The 23,983-nt window shown below is 34.2% G+C and overlaps 1 protein-coding gene across 1 annotated transcript in view; it reads left to right on the top strand.

The window, feature by feature from the left end:
- Nucleotides 1–23,983, top strand: part of Lrp1b (LDL receptor related protein 1B) — a 1,852,169-nt gene that overhangs the window by 1,695,692 nt on the left and 132,494 nt on the right. Inside the window, 2 exon segments of the mRNA XM_047543195.1 lie at nt 12,851–12,967; nt 19,492–19,598. Coding sequence (XP_047399151.1) covers nt 12,851–12,967; nt 19,492–19,598 — 224 coding nt within the window.

The raw sequence follows: 23,983 nt of genomic DNA, 5'->3' as shown, positions 1-23,983 counted from the left end.
CAATTCTTGCTTCAGAGTTTTCACCTGTTCTTGTTAGTCAGCTCAGAGGTCCAAGCTTGTACACCTAGAGGGTGCCATGCTGTGTCTACTATTTCTTCTTTTCTTTTCTCTTGTTTGTTTGTTCTTTTTTTCTTTTCTTTTCTTCTCTTTCTTTTTATATAGAGACGTTATAATTATACTTATTATTTGGGTTCATTTTGACCAAAGAATACATACAAGAAATTTGATTCTAGTCCCCATTCCCAACACTTTCCCTTCTGTCCTCCCTACCCTGCTTCCCTCTCCTCACTTCTATCGATATATTTTTTACTCCTTTATCTATTTATGTTTGATTTGTATTTTCTACATCTACATACAGGTAAAATTCTTTTTGGTACATTCATATATGTATTTAACAAGCTATTGTTTATTTCATTTCATATTTCTACTCCCTTCTCATCCTTCCTCCCTTCTTCTTGTTCTCCTCTATCCACTCCATTGATCTATCTTATTTTATAATATTCAATCTCAGTTCCTGCCACCTGAATCCCCATTACTGTGCTCTAGCTTCCATATATGAGGGAAAACATTTGTTTCTTGATTTTCTAAGTTTGGATTATTTCACTTGGCATGATGTTCTTTGTTTCCATCCATTTACCAGCAAATGCCATCATTTCATTCTTTATTCTAAATGAGTAAAATTCTTTTGTGTATATAAACCTCATTTTCTTTTTCCATTAATTTGCTGATGGGAATCTTTGTCGAGACCATAATTTGACTATTGTGATTTATGCTGCCATAAACATTGCAGTGGCTGTGTCATTATAGTATGCTGATTTTAGTTCTTTTGGATAACTTCAGGAGTTGGGTAACTGGGTCATATGGTATTTCCCTTTCTTGTTTTTTTCTGGAAACTCCACAATACATTCCATAGTAGTTACATTAATTTACAGTCCCACTAGTAATGTATGAGTGTACCTTGTCTATCACATCCTGTCCAGCATTTACTATTGTTTAAATTCTTGATAACTGCCCTTCTGTTTGGTATGAGATGAAATCCGAGGATAGATTTAATTTACATTTCTTTGATGGCTAGGGATTTTGAGCATTTTTGCATATGTTTATTGGCCATTTGTATTTCATCTTTTGTGAATTTTATATTTAGTTCTTTGGTTCATTTTTTTATTGGGGTTTTTTGGCATTAAGTTTCTTTGAGTTCTTTATAAATTCTGGATATTAATCCCCTTTCAAAAGTGAGGCTGGCAAAGATTATTTTCTCCCATTGTTCAGGCTCCCTATAAGTCTTAATTATTTCCTTTGATATGCAGAAGTATTTTGTTTGACAGCATCCCACTTAGTAATTCTTTTTTTTTTTATTTTTTTTAAGTTTCAGTGATTTCGTTGAGGAAATCATTGTCTGCACCTATATGACTGTATCTATATGATGGAGTGTGACCCTATGTTTTCTTCTAATAACTGCATGGTTTCTGCTCTAATTCTAAAGTCTTTGATCCATTTTGACTTGAATTCTGTGGAGGATGAGAGATAAGGATCTAATTTCATTTTTCTATATGTGAATATTCACTTTTCCCAGAACTATTTGTTAAGCAGGTTATTGTTTTTCCAATATACATTTTTGGTACCTTTATCAAGAATCAGATAGCCGTAAGTATTTGGGTTTGTCTTGGTGACTTCTATTATATTCTATTGTTCTTCATTTTGATTTTAATGCCAGCACCATGCAGTTTTTGTTAATGTAGCTAGGTAATATAATTTGAGGTCTGGTATTGTGATGCCTCCTGCATTGCTCTTCTTGTTAATAATCACTTTGGCTGTTCTAGGTCTTCTATTCTTTTTTCTTCAATTTTTTTTTGTAGTTGTAGATGGAAAGAATGCCTTTATTTTATTTGTTTATTTTTATGTTGTGCTAAGGATTGAACACAGTGCCTCACACATGCTAGGCAAGTGATCTGCTACTAAGCTAGAGTCTCAGTCCTAGGTTTTCTATCCTTACGAACAAATTTAAGGCCTGGTTCTTTAATTCTATGAAGAATGTCATTGGTATTTTGATGGGAATTGCAATTAATGTATACACTGCTTTTGATACCATGCCATTTTGATGATATTAATTCTGCCTCTCCTGGAACATGGAACACATTTCCATTTTCTGTGCTCTTCAATTTCTTTCTTGAGTGTTCTGTGGTTTCCATTGGAGAGTTCTTTCACTTCCTTGGTTAGATTAATTCCAAGATTTTTTTATTTTTTTGAGGATATTGTAAAGGGGATGGTTTTTCTCACTTCTTTCTCAGCTGATTATTGTGAGAGCATAGAAAAGCTATTGATTTATGAATGTTGATCTTGTATCCTGCCACTTTGCTAAATTCATTGATCAGTTCTAGAAATCTTCTGGTGAATTTTTTTCTGTCTCAATAAAGTATCACGTCATCTGCAAACAGTGATAGTTTGATTACTTTTCCCGTTTTGTATCCCTTCAATTTCCTTCTCTTGCCTGATTGCTCTGGCTTGAGTATTGATAACTATATTGAATAAAAGTGGTGAGAATGAACATCTTTGTTTTATATCTACTTTTTAAGGAAAAGATTTTAAGTTTTTCTCCTGTTAGCATGATATTGGCTTTCAGTTTGTCACATTTGCCTTAGTAATGTTGAGATAAGTTCCTTCTGTCCATAGTTTCTCCAGAGTTTTCAACCTGAATAGCTAACTACTGTATTTTATCAAAGGTCTGTAGGTATTGAGATGATCATATGATTCTTGTTCTGATTCTACTGAAATGATGAATAACATTTGTAGATTTGCATATCTTGCATAGTTGAACCAACCTTGCCTCCCTGGAATAAAGCCCACTTGGTTGTGGTGTAATTTCTTCTTAATATATGCTTCAATGTGATTTGCTAGTATTTTGAGGATTTTTCTATCTGTAGTCATCAGGGATATTGGTCTGTATTTTCTTTCCTAGATATTTCTTTGTCTGGTTTTGGCAACAGGGTTATATTATAGAATGTATTTGGGAGTGTTATCTCCCATTCAATTGATGGAATAATTTGAGGAACACTGGGGTTAGTTCTTTAAAGGTCTGTTAGAACTCTGCTAAGAATCCATCTGGTCCTGATCTTTTCTTTTTTATAGGCTTTTGATTGCTGTTCCAATTTCATTACTTGGTCTATTTATGTTTTCTATATCTTCCTGATATAGTTTGGGCAGGTCACATAGGCATAGATATATGTCAATAACTTCTAGATTTTTCTTTTATTGGAGTATAATTTTTCAAAGTACTTTCTAATGATCCTCTGGATTTCAGAAATGTCTGTGGTAATATCTTCTTCATTATCTGATCTAATTTTGTTGATTTGATCTTCTCTTGCTTTTTGTTAGCTGGCTAAGAGTTTATCAATCTTATTTATATTTTTGAAGAGCCAACATTTTGTTGCATTAATTCTGTGTATCTTTTTATTCTTAATTTAATTAATTTCAGCTGTGATCTTTATTATTTCCTATCTTGTATTGGTTTTGGAATTAGCTTGTTCTTCTTTTCTAAGGCCTTGAGGTGGAACATAAATTTAATTATTTAATGTCTATATTTTTAATGAACTCAATGCAATAAATTTTCCTCTTAATATTGCTTTCATATACCCCAGATATTTTGATATTTTGTATCTTTGTTTTCATTTGTTTTTATGAATTTCTTGACTTCTTCTCTCATGTCTTCTTTGATCCATTCTTCATTCGAGTATATTTAATCTTCATGTGTTTCTGTGGTTTCTATTATTTTTCTTGCTGTTGATTTCTAGTTTCATTTCATTATGTCCTGAATGATGCATGGGATTTTATCAACATTTTTGTATTTGCTTAGACTTACCTTGTGTGACATAGAATGTGGTCTATTTTGGAGAATATTTCATGAGCTTCTGAGTAGAAGTTAAATTCAGGTGTTTTCATGTGAAATACTCTAGATGTCTATTGGGTCCAGTTGATTCATAGTATGATTTAGGTTGGATATGTCTTTTTGATTTAATGCTTTGATGTCCCAGTATAATATTGTATTGTGTGTGTGCATGTGTGTGTGCGTGTGTGTGCGTATGTGTGTGTGTGTGTATTACATATATCTATCTTGGTTTTTTTCCGTTTCTGTTGTTGAACTTTTAATCATGAGGTCATGGCCCACTTTGTCTCTTTAGATTAATTTTTGCTTGAAATCAGCTTTGTCAGATTTGAGAATGGCTACTCCATCCTGTTTTCAGAATCTGTCTTTGTGGAATGTTTTTTTTCCATCCTTTGACCTTTAGCCTGTGAGTTTCCTCACTAGGAGATGAGTTTCTTGCAAACACTCTATGCCTGGATCTTGTTTCTTTTGATCCATTCTGCTTATCTAGGTTTTTTAATTTGGGAGTTGAAATCATTTATATTCAGTGTTATTATACATATGTATTGAGGTTTGCTTTCATTTTGATTATTTTTAAATTTAATTCTGCCTTGGTTCTCATTTAAAGTTGCCTTCTTTTGTCTTCATTTATTTGGGAGTTTGTTTTTGCTTTTGGGATTCTCTATGCGCAATTCATCTTTGAGTATTCTTTGCAGTGCTGGCTCAGTTGTCATATGTTCTTCTAGTTTTTCCTTGTCATGGAGGATTTTAATTCCTCATCAAATACGAAAGAAAACTTTGTTAGGTACCACAAACTTGGTTGGCAATTGTTTTCTACTAGCATTTGAAACATCTTGTTCCATGTCCTCCTTGGGTCTGAGTAGTGAAGTCTTAAGTGAGGCTAATTGGATTGGCTCTAATGTGATGTGATGTTTCTCTCTTGCAATTATTAATATTCTTTCCTTGTTTTCTATGCTCAGCATTTTGATTATGTGTGTCATGGAGAACTTGTCTTCTAGTTAGGTCTATATGGGGATCTGTATGCCTCCTGTGAGTGCCTCTCTTTTTATTATTATTATTATTTTGATTCATTGTATACAAATGGGGTACACCTTTTCACTTCTCTGGTTGTAAATGAAGTAGAGTCACACAGTTTGTGTAATCGTACATGTACATAGGGTAATGATATTTATCTCAATCCATTATCTTTCCTTCCCTCCAACCCCTATCCACCCCTCATTTTCCTCTACACAATCCATCCTTCCTCTGTTCTTCCTTTACCTGCTCCCCCCATTTTGCATCATCATTCACTTATCTGAGAAAACATTTGGCCTTTGGTTTTTGGGGATTGACATATTTCACTTAACAACTCCATCCGTTTACCTGCAGTGCCATAATTTTATTCTTCTTCTTTATGTCTGAATAATATTCCAGTGTGTACATATACCACAGTTTCTTTATCCATTCATCTGTTGAAGGGAATCTAGCTATTGTGAATTGAGCTGCTATAAATATCAATTTGGCTATGTCACTGTAGTATGCTGATTTCAAGTCCTTTGGGTATAGGTCAAAGAGTGGGATAGCTGAGTCAAATGGGGACTCCATTCCAAGTTTTCTAAGAAATCTCCTACTACACAAAGGTGCCAAAAATATACAATGGAGAAAAGATAGCCTCTTCAACAAATGGCACTGGGAAAACTGGAAATTCATATGCAGCAATATGGAATTAAACCCCTATTTCTCACCCTGTACAAAATTCAACTCAAAATGAATCAAGGATCTAGGAATTAGACCAGAGACCCTGCAGCAAATAGAAGTAACAAGACTCCCAAAGCACAAGAAATAAAACAGGAATCAATTAATGGGATAGATGCAAACTAAAAAACGTTCTCTCAGCAAAGGAAATAACAATGTGAAGAGAGAGCCTTTTGATGGGAGAAAATCTGTACCACACTCTTCAGATAGAGCACTATTCTCCAGAATTTATAAAGAACCCAAAAAATTTACACCAAGAATACAAATAACCAAATCAATAAATGGGCTAAGGAAATGAGCAGACACTTCACAGAAGATTAACAAGCAATCAATAGATATATGGAAAAATTATTCAACATTTCTAGTAATAAGATAAATGCAAATCAAAACTACCCTCAGATTTTATCTCACCCCAATTAGAATTACTATTATCAAGAATACAAGCAACAATAGGTGTTGGTGAGGATGTGGGGAAAAGGGTACACTCACACATTGCTGGTGGAATTGCAAATTTGCGCAGCCACTCTGCTGTATGGAGATTCTTTCTCCATTTTGATATGGGGAAAGTTCTCTGTGACTCATTGAAAATGTTGTTGATACCTTTAACTTGTATCTCCATGTTATTTTCTATCTCAGTAATTCTCAGCTTTGATCTTTTGAACGGTCCCAGAGTTCTTGGGTACTCAGATCATGTTCTAATTTTTTTCCTTTTATTGTATTCTGTGTACTTTAACTTATGTATCTTGTGTTCAAGACCTGAGGCTCTGTCTTCAAGCACTGAAGTTTAATTTTCTTTGCAATCTCATCTGTTGGTGATGCTTTCAAATGAGTTTTTAATTTAATTCATTGTGTCTTTCATTTCCAGGAATTCTGATTGGTTTATTTTTAATATTTTTCTTTATTGAATGATCTTTCATCTCCTGCATTTACTCTCCTATTTTATTCCTTATTTCTTCCTTTAGTTCATTAAATAGTTTGATAATCAATTTTTAAGTAATATTTCTCTGGAATTTCCTCTATTTTAATATCTGTGAGTTCTTCATTGGGGGATTTTGAATTTGGGGGATGGGATTTGTTTGCCTGATTATTCGTTTTCTGAGGTCCTACTCTTATACATCAATTGAGGTGGGTTCCCCTTTCTCTTTTACGCATGTCTGTTTTGGATATACAAATAGAAATATATTGGGGGGACACCCATTATGGTTTAGATATGTGCCCCTCCAAAGCTCATGTGTAAGACAATGCAAGAAGGTTTAGAGTGAAATTATTAGGATATGATAGCCTTAAACTAAGAAGTGATTTAATCCCTGGGTAGGGATTAACTAAGTGGTAACGGTAGGCAGCTAGGGTGTGGCTGAGGGAGGTGTTTCCCTTGGGGAGTACCTTTAGTGTATATATTTTGTACCTGGCAAGTGGAGTCTTGATCTCTGTTTCCTGGTATGATGTCTTTATACACTTACCTTCACCTCACTCTTCCACCATGATGTTCATCCTCACCTCCACACCTCAAACCATGTGAGGAATGGAGTCGGCTGTCTATGGACTGAGACCTCTGAAATTGTGAACCCCAAAATAAACTTTTTCTCCTCTAATTCTGCTTGTCAGGTCGTTTGGTCACAGCAGTGAAAAGAGGACCTGATGTTCCCTTCTAATTGGTTTTTGGTTTGGGGTTTTCATATCCCCAATTCTATGAATTGAAGTAATATTTAGGCTCAGACAGAATTGAACCAATTGTGGAGTGAGGTTCCATGTTGCTTGACTGAATTGTGACTCTTTTTTGGCAGCAGGGTTTCCACTCTAGAAACTTTACGTATCCCTATGACATTGCAGTTCCTCTTAGTGGGACTGGGAGCCACAAAGAACACTAATGACGGTGACAAAAATATAAATTTTAAAATAATTGTTCAGTGTCTCCTTTGACATCTGTAGTCCTAATTGTCACCTATATTTTCTTAGAACTTTTCTGCACAATGAGTACACACACTTAAACATACACACACATTCATGCACACAAAATTATGCACAGTGGAAAAAAGTGAAAAATAATATTATATGATGAAGTGATATTTGGGTAAAATTTTTTTTACAGTTATAATTTAAAAGAAAAACCTAAAGTAAATGTGTTATAACCAAAAAATAATAAACAGAAAAAAGAAAATACAGAAAAATAGAAAAAAGGAGAAAAGAAAAACAAAAAAAAAATCTTACTGAGAAATAAAAAGTTTCTTTCTGCTGGGGTAGTCAAGATTACTGGCAGGGATGGATGCTCATTCTTCCTATTTTCTTGGGTCAAGTGTTGGAGATTGTGTAGCATGGACAAATTTGTATTCCTCACTTAGCTGCCCACCTTTGTGGCTAGGTGTCCCAGATGGTTGTAGTAGATCTGTGTCCAGTCACATAATTCAGTATATGGTGGGTTAGCACTATTTGAGTATTGACAAATTGTATTTTTCTGTGGCTAAGGTTGTTTGAGTTCTAAACTGAAGATTCAAGTAATTGAGACTTTGAGTTTACCAAACTTTGGAATTCTGTGGGTGGATGGCTGAGGGTTAATCCTTTCCTTCTATTTCAGTTGAGGTGGGGATGCCAGTTTCTGCCCTGTTCAGATCTCTAGTGTGTCTGGTAAAATCTGATTTGGGGCATAGGGATAAAATCTCCACTGGTTTCAGCTTCACCTGTATGAATACGAGGTACCAGATATTTGCCTTACAATGCACATGTTCCTGTGTGACCTTTGTAACACCTGCAGGAATGTGGACTTTCTTTCTTAGGGTCTGAAGCTGAATGGTCCATGTTAAAAAAAAAAAAAAAAAAGTGCCTAATTCAGTTTCTTTGGTCAGGGGTTTTCTGGGGATTATTATTATTTTTTTAAGCTTCTTGCAGGGGATCTCATTCTCCATCTACTCTCTGCTGGTAGTTGCCTCAGGCAAGTGTTCAGATTGCTCTCCCCTGAGATGTTCTGGAGCCAGACAGCTGATGGACAAGCCAGTCCTCTGAGGAGCTCTGAACCTGGGCCAGAACTTAAGAATGCTGACCCCTTTGCCCTGAGGAGCTTTAAGCCCAAGGTGGTTGAGGGATGCACTGGTTCCCTTTGCCCAGAGGAGCTATGCTGGGTTGGGCTTAATGGACCCTTTACTCCTGAGGAGCTCTGAGGCCAAGGTGATATGGTCCCTCTCTCTCTGAGATGTGAGTGTCGTCACAAGGGATTGGGGGGAGGCACTGGAGCACTCTGGCTCTTCTCCATGTCAGAAGCTGGGGTGAGCATGCCACAGTGGGGCTACTGGGAACATGGAACACTGGGGCAGCTTTCTTGCCTAAACAGCAGAGTGCAGCTGTTGTGGGTTTTTCCTGGGGAGTTGAGCAGCAGGTTTCACGGCCCAGGGTTTTTTTCCTATGGGGAGGGGAGCCAGTCCTAGATTTGTTTGCACTAAGCTAACCCCCCACTGACTCTAAGTTCATTAAAGTCAGCCTACCTCTATAATTCACAGGTTTCTCCAAGTCAGTCATCCTCTTCCTCCTTGAACTCTTGCCTCTCCTCCATCTTCCTCCCTTTATCTATCACGCTTTGCCCCTTATCTGTCTGTACTACTCTCTCAACTACCACTGGAGGCCGCATTGGCATGGCAAAACCACTGCTTTCCTTCTTTATTATTTGGTATGTCTAGTTAATTAAATTTGCATATCTAAAAAAATTTTTTTTAGAATTTAAGTTTCAGTGTATTCCTTTGTAGGACAGATGTCAAGGAGCTGCCCGGCAATGCTTGCTCCCTCCACTCCACCATCTTTCTCTACTCCTGACTGTTTCTGCTGGGTGCCAGGACACAGGATACAGGGCCCATGTCTGTCTGTAACTGTGGGACTTACTTGTGCTAACTCTCTGCAGAAGCTGCCTCCCTTACTGATGAATATTGTCAGGAGACCATCCCTATGACTAGGATAGAGAGAAAAACTTAAGTTTCTCTGCCACCACCAGGGCACTTCTATAACTCCTCTCAGAGACAACACTGTCACCGGATACTTTTCAGACATACCCCATGCCTAGTCAACCAGTACTACTGCAACACACACACACTTACTACATACAGTTAGTTGTCTACTTTGAAAGTCCCTCACGCACCTTCCTGGGAGAATCAGATTTGTTCCAGAAACTGTAATTCATGTGAAAACATTCACGAAAACAAGTTTTACAATGCTGTATTTACTTTCTTCATATTTATAATGCTAAAAGTGGAATAGTACATTTTTCTAATGCTATTTAGCAACATGAGTTAATATAAAAAACTACATATTGTGAGCATTTGAGAACAATTACTCTAGAGTACATGTTCTGTTTCACAATCAGTTTTTTGGCCCAGTGATTTTCAATCTTCACTGCTCATTGGAATCACTAGACTAGATTTAATATAAACTGATGTCTGGTTCCCACCCAGAGTGTGTGAGTTCATTGATATGGAATGTGACCTGGGCAAAATAATTTTTCAAAGTTTCCCAAATTGTATAGCAATTGTATAGCAATTTGAAATCAACTATTTTAGACCTTATTCATATAGTTTTTCTTATAATTGCATATATTATATATTTATACATATATGTATACATACACATTCTCAAGGGATATTTGAAATGCAGAACAAGGCTATATAGTTTGTAAGTGTTACATGTAATCACATTAATGAAGTTAGATAACTTGGAAACAAATCTGTATAGACTTATATATGGCAATTAACCTTCCCCATCATTGTTTCTGCATGCCTCAAGAGGAAATTTTAGCAACAAACCTTAACTTGTTCTTTTTAAGAAATATGTGCATATCTCTTTCAAGTACAAAGTATTATAGGAATGTTTTCTTATAAAAAAAGTAGAAGAAATATTTTTAAAATTCTAAAAGCCACCTATTAAGTTCATACTCAATAAAAATGGGTAACCTTTTGCAGTCAGGGAGGATTTCTTTGCTTGGGCTGCAACTGTATTACTAGGTCACATTTTCTATTCTCAACAGAATCTGATCTTTCTTACACTTTTAGATTCTCAATTTTAAAAACTATCTAAAAATAATATAAGCAACACATGATAAGGAATAAATAAAACTAATACTTATACAGAACAGTGGTTTCAGTGTTTTTTTTTTTTTTTTTTGCTTTTTTGATTTTCAAAATGAAATAACCATCCATATCATTCCAAACCAAATTCTGTTTTCCCAAGTATTATAACATTTCTTTTTTTGACTAAGATGTACCCCGTGTCACAGAACTTTGGCAGATTTTATTTTAATCTTTAAATATAAAGCTAGATAAAACACAGGCCATATAGTATATCAAAACACAGCATATCCTACAGGAGAGTTCTGAGTAATCATTAGCAGGCAGGCAGGAACAAAGGAAAGAAAGTAAATACAGGCAATACTTTTTTGTTTGTTTGTTTTTGTTTCTGTTTAGTAGAAAAATGCATTTGAAGTCATCACTTTTGTAAAATTAGAAAAATTACTTAAACTTTTTGATACTTCTTTTCCTTCTTTGTTTAAATAAAGGTAATAAAACTTTTTAAAGATATTATGGGAAAGGAGTGTTATCATGTTTCTGAAAATGCTTAGCCAAGAGCAAGGCTAAATCCTCATTATTTTAGTTTCATTAGTATACCTAAAAAGCTTTTATTTCTTTATCTTATTTGATTTTGAATTCTATAAGATGCATTTTGGAGCACAGAATAATAACTACCACCAAAGAACATACCTTCTCCTATTGTTAGTTTATTTTACTAGACTGAGCACGTAAATGTTCATCTCTAATATGGCTGAGAAGGAGTTGACTCAAGTAAAATAAAGTGAAATGTATATGGCATTTTGCATTGAAGTTTATAATTTTATAATTTTTATGCTACTGAATACATGATGTCTTAATTCTTTAGATCAATGTGATTTGTAGACTAAGTTCAATAAGTTCAATGTTATCAACAGTTTATGGAAATTCAGAATTTCTTCTAAATCACAGTCTCCATTATAGCAAACTTCCCAAGTGAGGTATATGTATGCACATGAAGATTTAAGAAGCACTGCATCAGACTACATTAATTAGCTATTATGCTTTAAAAAATTTGGAAATATCTGATTTAAGCCTAAAATAATTTCATATTGCTTATGTTCTAATTCTAATTGCTCATATTGAGATAAATTACATTCTTTTTTTGTAAAGAACACTAAATTGATAGTAAAAGGACATTTTTTAACATGTTGGTTGTGCCATCTCTTAGTAGTGAAAATTCATCAAATTCCTACACTTGAAAAGTTTTCTGCTTTATTATCAGTAAAGAGATTAGTTACTACTCCTCATACTCCATGGTATTATTTAAAGTTTCATATGAAATTGCACATTATTAATATTCAAGCTTTGTATACACATGTAAAACATTATTACAGGTTGGGCATCTTAATCTAAATATTCAAAATCTGAAATGTTCCCAAACAAAAACTTTTGAGTGCCAAATCCATGGCATAAATGCAAAATTTCACACCTGACTACATGTGATGTGTCTCAGTGAAAACATAAGCATACTAGAAATATTGCATAAAATTAGATTTGAGCTATGTGTATAATATGTACATGCAGATAAATAAATTTTTGTATTTACTCTTGTGTCATATTCCAAATATATCTCATTATGTGTATACAAATATTGTAAAATCTGAAAAATAATTGAAATCTTCAGCACTTCTCATCCTAAGTATTTTGCCTAAGACATGCTCAGCATTTATCAATATATGACTTTATAAGGGGATAGTGGTCAGGATTTTAAAGGAATAACTATCCATAAGTAAAAATATGAGCAAGAGCTCCTTGGGAAGGAAGATAAGATGTCATTCTCAGAGTTTGATTAATAATATATTTTTTGTTACTTCATAGCAGAAGTAGGGGGAGTATCCTGAAAAGGATGTTTTGGGATAATTTTAATTTTTATTTTTTTGACCAATTTGTGTTGACTTTGCTTGGGAATTCTAATCCTTTGTGTAATTAGTCTGTGATGAAAACATGACCAATAACAACATAAAATCTGACAAAAAGACAAAAAGATGAATTTTACTAAGTACTTGCCTTCACTTTCCCCAGCAATGTTTCTCAGTTTGTCATGGAACCAAGGTCTTAGGAAATGTTATATGCCATGGATTTGGTATGGCAGTCAGATTATCATGAGGAATGTCTTCATTGAAATTAATGATGCACACTTTGGTTCTTTCCACTACAGATAAAAAGACCTGTGGACCTCATGAATTCCAGTGTAAAAACAACAACTGTATTCCTGATCACTGGCGGTGTGATAGTCAAAATGACTGCAGTGATAATTCCGATGAAGAAAACTGTAGTAAGTAACTTCCACCTAATAACATTGCAAGTTTGACAGCTCATTCAATAAGCAAGATGGCAGTTTTTATTTCAGATAAGGTAAAATTTGAAACTCTCTGTCCTGCAGCTCAGATTTTTATACATATATTCACATTTGGACAAGAATATTCAGACTAAATTGACCTGAATCTCAAAGGGTAGAATTACTGAAATGCTCATCCTGAGAGTTATTTTCTTCCAATCTGCAGAATTGGTATTAAAGTATCATGAGGTTTAATGCAACCCATTAGTATGCAATGAAGGAAGCCCTTGGTGCTAGTTCATACAATGAGCTGAACGATAGGGAGACGGTACAAAACATCTCATTCTTTAACGGATGGTACACATTTCATTTCAGTCTCCAATCCTTTTACAGTACAAATTCACCCAAGAGCATCTTTCAGTGAATTATCATTTATTCTCTCTGGAGTGGTGAACATCATATTTATTCAGCATGCTTATCCCTGAAAATGGAATAACATTATTATCATCTGCCTCCTGCATTTTTACGTAATAAATTTAAAAAACAATAATTATTCAATTGTTTTCTAAAAAAACATGGTACTATGTAAAATTTCAATAATGTTTCTGTATTCTAGCATTTAATATCTTAATTTCTGAATATATTTCTTATCAACACTTTTATATTCTATTGTGTAAACAAAGCAGTATAGCCACATTTAAAATAATAATCAAATTCCATGTATTGAATATTTATATTTTGATACTTTCAAGTGTATGATTAGACTAATACTAGTAATGTCTGCTCTTGCAGATATCTCATAGAACTAAGGGCACTCATTTCCCAGGAGGCAGGGGACTAAATCTAAATAGGAAAACATTATATTTTAAGGCATGTAATTAGTAGAATGAAAGTTTTAATAAAGTACTTGGATATACAGCTTGCAAACTATGAAATAGTATCTTGAATAGCTTTCAAAGATTAATATGACCTATGTTTGAGAAGCAAGTACATTAAATATATGCATCATTTTGATAACAGACTACTCTAAATATGGGAATCTTTATAATTCCCTCTTCACACAGATATGTCCCAGCCATAGTCATTAGAAAACATTGCAGGGAGTTATTAGGGTGTTTCAGATTTCTTTGGTCACCAATTAAAAGAAAACTTTATATAGTAGGTTCTCAGATCTGTCCAGTTATTTAGATAGAAGTTCAACTGGGTGAGGGTGGTAGTAATAGGAGAATAAATCAGTTTAAGAAATCATAATGTACATTCTTTGTTTATATATTGGGCTTATACATACAGATCCCTATTTAGATTGTGTCTACTAGGTGTAGTGTTTATCATCATTTAGATACCTGAAAACAAAAGCCCTTGGAAGGATATTGAGAACATAAGGTGGGAAGGAGGGACTCATTGGAGGATTATGCCTGTAGAATTTATTCAAGGGAGTGGCTGAAATTGCATGAAGACTACAGCTATATGAAATAAAGAAAAAGAAGTTGGGATAGTCTTCCTCTGAGTGGCTGGTGTTTCTTAAGTGACTGAGTGCCATTGTGTTCATATCTGAAAGTCAGCTTTTGCACAGCAAAGGAAGGAGAGAGAACACTGACTCTCGTCACTGTGGCAACAGTGATAAATCATTGACGCCACAGAGTCCTTAAAATAAGCAAGGGAAGTGGTTCAGTACCAAGCACTGCAAGACAAAGTACCAAATTATGTCACTCTGAGCCTTTTGCCTAATTAAATAATATTGATGAAGTGGCAGAAGAAAGATGATAGTGAATAAAAATGAATTATGTTACAGAGTGACCTAGAGAGGTGAAAGGCATATACATGTGTGACTATGTTACCATGTTCAACATGTGAGGCAAGTCTAGGAGAATGTAAAGACAAGTATAAGAGCATATTAACATGTTCAACGTATAAGGATACATATGAGGGAGAGTCTGTGGATATAGATAATTGAGACGCTTTTAAAGTTTTTAGTGTTTGAAGATACTCTCCTGAGTTGACCAGAAGAAATGGGAAGATTTAAATATTGAAAATGCCAGCAATTCTACATAGGCAAAAACTGTCAATGAAGAATGAATAATCAGCAAGAGATGAGTAATATAGAGGTCAGCCTTGGAATAAATACTGTTGTTATATTAAAGTGCCATGAACAGCTGGCCACAGTGGCTCAGGTGCACACGAGGCTGAAAGGATGATGGCAAGCTCGATGCCAGTCTTGGCAACTCAGTGAGACACTGTATCACTAATGGAAGTGGGCAATGCCTTATATTGATGTGAAATTCATTTCATGACTAATAAAGGATCTTCTACATACAATGTGACCAAATAAAACAAAATATGTTTCAAATCCTTCCCCCAAATTAAAAAATAATAAAGAGGACTTGGGATGTTCCTCAGTAGTAAGGCAACTGTGGATTCAATCCCCAGTATAAAATATATATTCCCAATTTTTCTTATCTATTGAAGCAACTATTAATGTATATATACACACTCCACACTTTGTACATATAGATATCTATCGATATATGGTATAATTTACAATTTCATATGTGTGAACACTGGTTTGTCATCATATTTTCTAAACATTATTGGCTAGTATCATACACTTTAGGTTACATTTGTCAGTATTTGTTGGCTATTATAAAGAAGAGATAATAAATCAACCTTATTTTTAAAAAGCACAGTGACATATTTTTAAAGTCACTTTTCTACTTTGTTTATGAATCTGATTTCATGGATTTTCTTTCCAAATTGTGTTGGAAATATTCCTGTCACAGGCATGGCAAGAGTTCAAATGGTAGTGGAGCAATTAATTGCCAGCTATATTTTTAATGTAATATGCTTTCTACATTTTTATATTTACATGGGATAATTAATCCATTGTCATTCCATTATCATCTGCTGATCATCTTCCTGGTTTAATGTTCAGCAGGGACACTTACTTTAGCAATGATTTCTGCTTTTAAAACAAGAATATTTTATTTTCATTGGGGTTATTTTTAATATGGTTCAAATATTTGGAACTGCCTGAGAAATTTCACCATCTAATTTATTTTTATCAACAAAAGTAAAATATATGGCAGGTGTGCTTTCTAAGTAATTGAGTGCAAAATAAATTGGTTTATATCTGCCCTAAGAAGTAACTAAAAGTCTTATGGATCAAGTAATTTGATCAACTATATTAAGGTTTATATGGTGACAAGCTGCTTCTGCCTTATCTGAAATTCTAGTACTTTCAACACTGAATTTATATAACAGTGTTATTTGTATATGATGTCATTTATACTAAATATATTCTAAACGTTATCCTCAGTTGTTTATACCATATTCATATTATTTTTCAACTTATTATTAATGGTTTATGATAATCTAGGCAGTGGAGAATATGACTCCAAATGGCTTACTGCTCTGTGGCTAACTCCATGGTTTTGAAAGTCACATTTAGTTCCGTTTCTTCAGTTTTGTGCAAGATGTTTTCCACATTTCTTTTCAATAATGAGGCTGTATGTTATTGCCCTCATTGGTATTGATGGAAGTGACTAGACCATATGATGTCCCTATATTTTAGTCATATTATAGAAATGAAATTAGTCTTCCAAAACATAAAAGCATGCCCTGCAGAAGCTTCTTTGTTGTCTGTCTGCCTGTCTAGATGAGGTTTATGGAGACCTTGATTAATTGGGTTAATTGTTCATTGCGGGGTTCCCCATCCACTTTTGGTCTGTTTACAGGTAATAGGAGAGAAAATTAGTGTGGGAACAGCATTTGAGAAATAGTAGGATGAAAGTAACAATGTAGTTTGTGTTCCAGATGGGTTAGTTTTCAGTTATAGTCATCTTTCTGTAGTTTTGTTGTCTGTGTAATAAAAATGTTCACTTTTATGCTAAAATCTTAAAGTTAGTTTTTCTTTATATGAAGAAGATCAAAGGTAAGATAAATAATAATAGGAAAGAATTATTCAGGATCTTCCTTCTAAGTTATATTTCATTAAGAAAGAGTTACTTTTTAAGCTATTTAGTGGCACAAATTGCAAGGGATGTAGATGAAGGTTGACAATAGATTAGCTCCCTCATTCTTTGATGGAATTCGTGAATGTAAAAATTAAGTAATTCATGATTATTATTCATATGTAGGTTTGTTGATCATTTTTAAAGCATGATAGAAGCATGCAGAAGTTCCATTTGCACTGAAAAATCTTTTCCCAGCAAATTATATGCCCTGCCCATATCTGTCATATAACAGAATAATTGATAATGTTCGGAAAAAGTCCCTATGGAACAAATTCTCTATGAAAATATTTGGTAAATGCTGCTAAAAACTGGCTACATAACTTTTTAAATCTCGCATCAGCAACTTCCAACCCTCCATATAGTAAAATTTGTCAGAGCTTGTGAAATCATTGCCATTTATCACATGATAAACAGTTGTCTTTCAATATTCAAAAATTAGGACATTGGAGAAAGAATTCCATTCAGATAACCCTCATACCCAAGAAATCCAATGTTTCTTTAGCTGATTTTGAGCATTTCAGTATGGTATGTTTTAAATGTACTTACTCTTTATTCCTTAAATGAACACATTTTTGGTTATCATTTTTCATTGTTAAATAACTGGCACATATTTCACTCTCATTTGTTTTTCCTAGAAATGAAATTGCGCATATCTACAAAGACAGGAAGGGGAAGTCACTTCAGTGTGGACTAATGATAAGAGCATGAGAGCTTTCTCATTATTATTAAGTAAAATAGACATTGCTAGGTATATGCTTTAGATAAGTAACTCAGCTTCTTGGGGCTTTCTCTGTGATATATGAGCACATATTACTTCCTTAGTTGTATGGGAGACAACAATATAACCTAGTAAAAAAGCACAGGCTGTAGTGTGCAGTTGTTTTGATTCAAGCTCAATACCAGCTCTTCTTCTTGCTGGGTGATTGGAGAACATTTCTTATCCTCTCTGTGCCTCAATTTACTCAGCTAAAACAGGCACAGCAATAACACATACTTACAGAGTTGTTATGAGGATGATTCATTGGTGAGTTAATTTAAGTACTTGGCAGTAACCTTGCCTAGTGCCCAACAACAAATAAGTAATTAGCAGCCTGTAGTACTTATTGTACTAATTAGTAGTATTATTATGAACAAAGTCATTTTAAAGGTTAAGATGTGATATATGGGAATACAATACAAAAACCAAAAGGGGAAATGTCTGTTGTCATGTTCACTAGACAGGAGTGTAGAGACATCAGAGAACTCACCTATTTAGTAGCTTTTTCCCTTTATACTGAATGGCATCTCATTATATTTCTAGCCTGAAAGTCACATTTTAAAACAAAGTCCCAGAGAAGAACAAATTGCTCTCTGAAACATATTACATTGCCCACAGTTCTCCAAATGTTCTCAAAGGGCTTTTTAAATATAATAATGCAGGAGCCTCCATGATATCAAACAATGAAGATGCTACCTTATAGTATAGAAACTAAGTAAATTATACACATCAATATCCAAATGCAGACTGAATTGTTCACAGTACTTATTCAGAAGATTAGTCTTCATTTGAGTGTCTTAAATCTTAAATCTAATGACTGAGTCTTAAATCTAATGACTGTTTCTTATTCTTCCCTCACCTGGATATTGTGTGTGGCACAACTGTAAATATAATTAATAGAGAAAACAAGAAGGGGTCATTTTTCATCATGCTGTTTATCAGTCTAACAAGAGATGATATCCAGTGGTCATGTCAATCCTGGAGGAGCAATTTCTGAAATCGTATGTCAGTGTCCAAAGAATATTCCACTTAGGAATTAAGCCAAGTAGTGATTCATACTATTAGGTTTATGTAATGCATGTAATATGGTAAAATTTAAGTAAATGAATGACTAGCAAATCATCTATAGCAATAGGTAAATAATACAGAGCAAAAGTAAACAAATGCATAAACATTTAGGCAATTTTCAAAGAAAATAGTTTCCTTTGGACCTTATTACCCTTACCCACCTACCCACGTCCAATAATATTCTCATTTACCCTTCTTGTCCCATGATCTCTGGATTTTCTGGTGCCACATTTGAATAATTAAAAAATCACTGGGATACATAATAAATAGTCAAGAACCAAAATCTAGATTCACTTCCCACTTAACAAACAGATTGATAGATGCAACGAGTCAAAAATAGACAAATCCATTAAATGACTTAGAACTTTAACTGAAAAAACATCATTGCTATAGTATGACAACATGCAGATTTTTGTCTTTTAAACAGCAGGTGATATATCTTCTGTCTTTTTTGTCAATTTATTTCTGTAAAGCCACTTTCTATTTATGACTTTACAAATAAATTTGAAAAATCATTATATTATGTACCATAGATGCTTCATGAAAATTTTTCCTAAACAATTTATTGGTTCTGCTTGGCTAACCTCATTTTCATTCTTTAATGCTTCCTCATGTTGAGTGTCATATAAATTTTGGAATGCAGTCACATATAATAGAATAATCTTATGCTATTCTTCTGTCCCCAGAGCCACAGACCTGTACATTGAAAGATTTTCTCTGTGCCAATGGGGACTGTGTTTCTTCAAGGTTCTGGTGTGATGGAGATTTTGACTGTGCAGATGGCTCTGATGAGGTAGGCATCCCTGCGAACTCAAATGGAAAAGAAAACAGTTCTTTAGAACCACATTTATAATCATAATTATTCAGTCTGATGAGTGTGACCTAGGACAGCTCTGAAATGCGCTTTGCTTCTGACACATTGAGATAAGTATTAATCCATGTGCTGTGCTGCACACACCAGCACAGGGAATAATTCTTGTGATACTATTGACAGTTAATTTTAGAGTCTGTTTTACCTCAACTGGTGAATGACTGTGTTGGGAATAGGATGTTTGGAAACCCTATTCCCTGTAGCTGATGCCCTTGCCATCTGTGAATTTGTTCATACACTTCCTGAAGTATTTATAGTCAGGACTAATATTTTATGCATTTTAAACACTTTCTTCTCCCAAGTCTCTTTCTTCAATAGATATAGTCTTACAGGCTTTGGTGCGGGTCATCAATTTTTTGAAACCACAATTTGAGTTTTGCTGAGGTGGTGAATCACAATCCATCTATAATAAAGCCTATGTATATATAGCTTTAGGTGAAAAGTTTAGAATTTCTCTGTATAATTCTGCAAACTTGATTGTGTTAACATTTATATGCTTATATTTCAGATCATTATTCCATGATATTTTAATAAGCAAACAATGACACATGATTATATGTTTTTCTCAATCAATTCTCCAAGCTTTCTCTTTTCATTATCAAACAGAAGTCAACAAAAAGTTACTTTTATGGATTTTCTGCTTACTTGGATGTCAACAACCCAGGGCTTGCACAGTCAAGTCCAAGGAAAAAAGAGGTTTTTAAATCCTCAGTGGACACTGTGATTTGTACAGTACAGTGACTCCCTAGAGCTCTGCCACTTTGGTTGGCAAACATATGTACCTGCCACTCATAAAGGTTGTCTTACTGAATGGAGACTGAGGAGGATCCTCCGTGTAGCTTCAGAGGCTTCCGCATTTTAGGTCCAACTTCCCCAGGCACCTACTGATTTTCTTCCTCTTTGGGGAATACTGCATCTATAATATTTATAAGAACCCCATAAACAAGTTCTTTCTCAGTCATTAGCCATTTTTACCAGGACTGGACAAATTTTTCTCTCACCATTCTGGGAAAGTAACCCTAATCACACTTAGGAACTTAGATTTTGGAAACAAATATCTATATAACTTCTCACATGAAGGCCGACAAAACCTAAACCTCAAGGTTGCAAAGGTCTTGAGAAGTTGAAAAATAGTGCTTCCACTTGCAGATTATTCACAACACAAAAATCAAAATACTTTTTTTAAAATTCCACAGTGAAGCTATACATTTTTGTCCCGACCCGCAGGACAGCAACGGGAACCTGGAGGGGGGAGCGGGGATTGGGAGAGACAAGAGACACAAGAAATGGAGACAAGACAAAAGCCTGATCAAGTCTTGTTTATTAGGGGAATAAACCCAGTTAGTATCAGGTACAAAAGCCAATCAGGGGAAAGCGCGCAAAGGCAAAACTTGTCCGCCCGCCAGAGCTCAAACAAGGGAACGTAGTAGGCCAGTCATGAAGCACCACGCAATCTAGCTTGATACACACCTGGTGTTGTCTGACAGTTACGTGTGCAGGAGAGCCAGGCCCGCCAACATCTGGCAGGAGCCATCTTAGCTCAACGTGTGGCGAGGCGGGGGCGTGACCTGCCGGCTCCGCACACATTTTGACACTGACTACCTGATAACCCACATATTTGCTTAGCAACTATTCATTCAAAAATTATATTAACATTACCAAGTCAGTAAGCCATATTTAATGTAACTCATCCATGTCATGGACATTTGTTTTGTTTCTAATATGTTTCACCAGCTTATACAATCTGTGAAACATCAAGAGGTCAAGATATATTGCTTAAGGCTGGTGATGTCATATGTATGTTAGTATGTATGCAAGGTATACAAACAAAATGAAAATCTTATTTTAATTTGAACCTTTATCAAAATTTTATTCAAGTCAAAGTAGTCATCTTTATAGATGGCGTTTCTCTCAAGGCATAAGTTAATTGTTGAATGTATTTCTTTTTGTTTTTGATGGCTAAATATATATTTGTATTCTCAGGCATTTTCATGATAATGCTACAAAGGAATCAAATTAACTCTTTAAAAAGTGGTTTTTGACTGTATTTACAATCATTTAGTACAGTTCATACAAAATGAAGTGGCTAACAATATAGGTAGAGATTTTAAAAGTCTAGAGCCACAGGTTGAATTGATAAAAATCAAACAATAAAGCAAGCAAACAAACAAAAAGGAGAACTGAGAAAATGGGAAAAAAGCATAACTGAACACAAGATAAGCTTGTATTAAGAGCAAAAGTTGAGAGAATTTTGAAAAGAAGTTTTAGCATGAACGTGAACTCATAATATAATTACCTTGTTATTATCCAGTCATGGCAATAAAAAAAAAAATTAAAACTTGAATCAAACTAATTTTACATCAAGTATATATCTTTCTGTCATATATTTAGAAATATTTTCATGAGTGACTTAAAATTATACTTGTTGGTCTCTGCATTAACATAATATATTGCAAGTACAAAAATGTCAAAGCATCTTAAATTGCATTCATACACTTGTTAGTAATAATGTTTTGTTGATTTGAAAGTCATATGTAAGGTCATTTAAGTGTTTAATTATGTTAACATCACTAGTACCCGGTATTTCAGAATAAAGTGAAATACAAATGTAGAAATCAAAAATTAAGTAAAAATCCTACATTTAATTTATGACTATCAGAATGTGATATTGATTATCTTTCTCTTTTGGAAAATATGTAATTCCTACCTCTAATACTGACAAATTGACAATGCAGCAGAAATGATTATTCCTACTATTTACAGAGTGACCTTTAAAAGCCATTATCCAACTAAAGAAAACAAGGATCCTATGAGACATGTTTAATTGTAGGTCTGAGGAAGGAAACTGAGCAGCTCATCTTAGCAAATTAGGATGTAAGACTTTTGATGGTGTCTATTATGTACAGGGATAAACTTAAAGTGACTTCCACTGACAAAAGAGGCAATTTTAGCATCAGAATGGCAAATGACTATGACAAATTGAGACATGAATGAATCTACAGATTCAATGCAATCTTTGCAAAAATACCACTGACATTATTCACAGAACTATAAAAAGCAATCCAAAAATTTATATGGAACTATATAAGTCCCTAAATAGCCAAAACTATCTTGAGCACTAAAAATAGTTGATAGCATTACACTATCTGACTTCAAAATATACTTCAAAGCTATAATAATCAAAACAGCATGGTATTGGTAGTATAAAATAAGCAATATACAACAATGAAACAGAACAGAAAGACTGGAAGTAAGCCCACACATCTTCAGCCAACTGAGTTTTGGCAAAGGTGCCAAGAATCCACAATGTAGAAAGGACAGTTTTTTCTATAACTGGTACTGGGAAACTTTGATATTCACAAGCAGAAGAATGGAACTAGATCTCTATCTCTCACCAATTTCAAAAAATCAACTCAAAAGGATTAACAACTTAAATATAAGACCCAAACCATGAAAGTGTAGAAGAAGCAGTGGAAATGCTTCAAGACTTTGGAATGAGCAAAATTGTTTAGGGAGAAGATTCCAATATCACAGTAAATGAGCAAAATTAGACCAATGGGATTGTTTCAAATTAAAATGTTTTTGTACAACAAGAATTAAAAACAGAGTGAAGAGACAGCTTACAAAGTGAAGAAAACACTTTCAATTTATACATCTGAAAATGAGTTGATATCCAGAAGATACAAGGAACACCAAGATGCTATAGCAAAAAAAAAAAACAAACAAACAAACAAAAAAAAACTTAAATAACCTAATTTAAAAATCAGAAATAGTCTCAAGTAGACATTTCTTAAAAGAAGTCATACTAGTAGTCAACAGGCATTTGAAGAAAAAAAGGCTTAGCATCAGTAATCATCAGGGAAATACAAATTGAAACCACAGTGAGATATCACCTCACCCAGTAAGAATAACTGTTATCAAAATATTCAAAGACAAAGGTGCTAACAAAGATGTAGATAAAAGGAATTCCTGCACACTCTTGGTGCAAACGTCAACTAGTACAGTTGTTTTGGAAAACAGTATGGAGGTTCCTCAAAAAATTAAAAATATAACCCGTATGATCCAGTAATCCCATTGGGTATATATCCATTGTAAACAAAATCTGTATGCTAAAGAGTCATCTGCCCTCTTATGTTCATTGCAACACTATTGACAAAAGCCAAGAAATTGAAAGAATTGAAGTATCCATCAACTTCAATGCATGGATAGAGAAAATATGGTACATATACACAATGGTATACTATTCAGCCATAAAATGTAAGGAAATTTGTGGCATGAAATATGAACAGACCTGGGAATCATTATGG

Source organism: Sciurus carolinensis, chromosome 3 (genome assembly GCF_902686445.1).
Source record: "Sciurus carolinensis chromosome 3, mSciCar1.2, whole genome shotgun sequence".
Taxonomy (NCBI): Eukaryota; Metazoa; Chordata; class Mammalia; order Rodentia; family Sciuridae; genus Sciurus; species Sciurus carolinensis.
The sequence above is the reverse complement of the archived record's forward strand: the minus strand, read 5'-3'. Positions and strand labels throughout refer to the sequence as shown.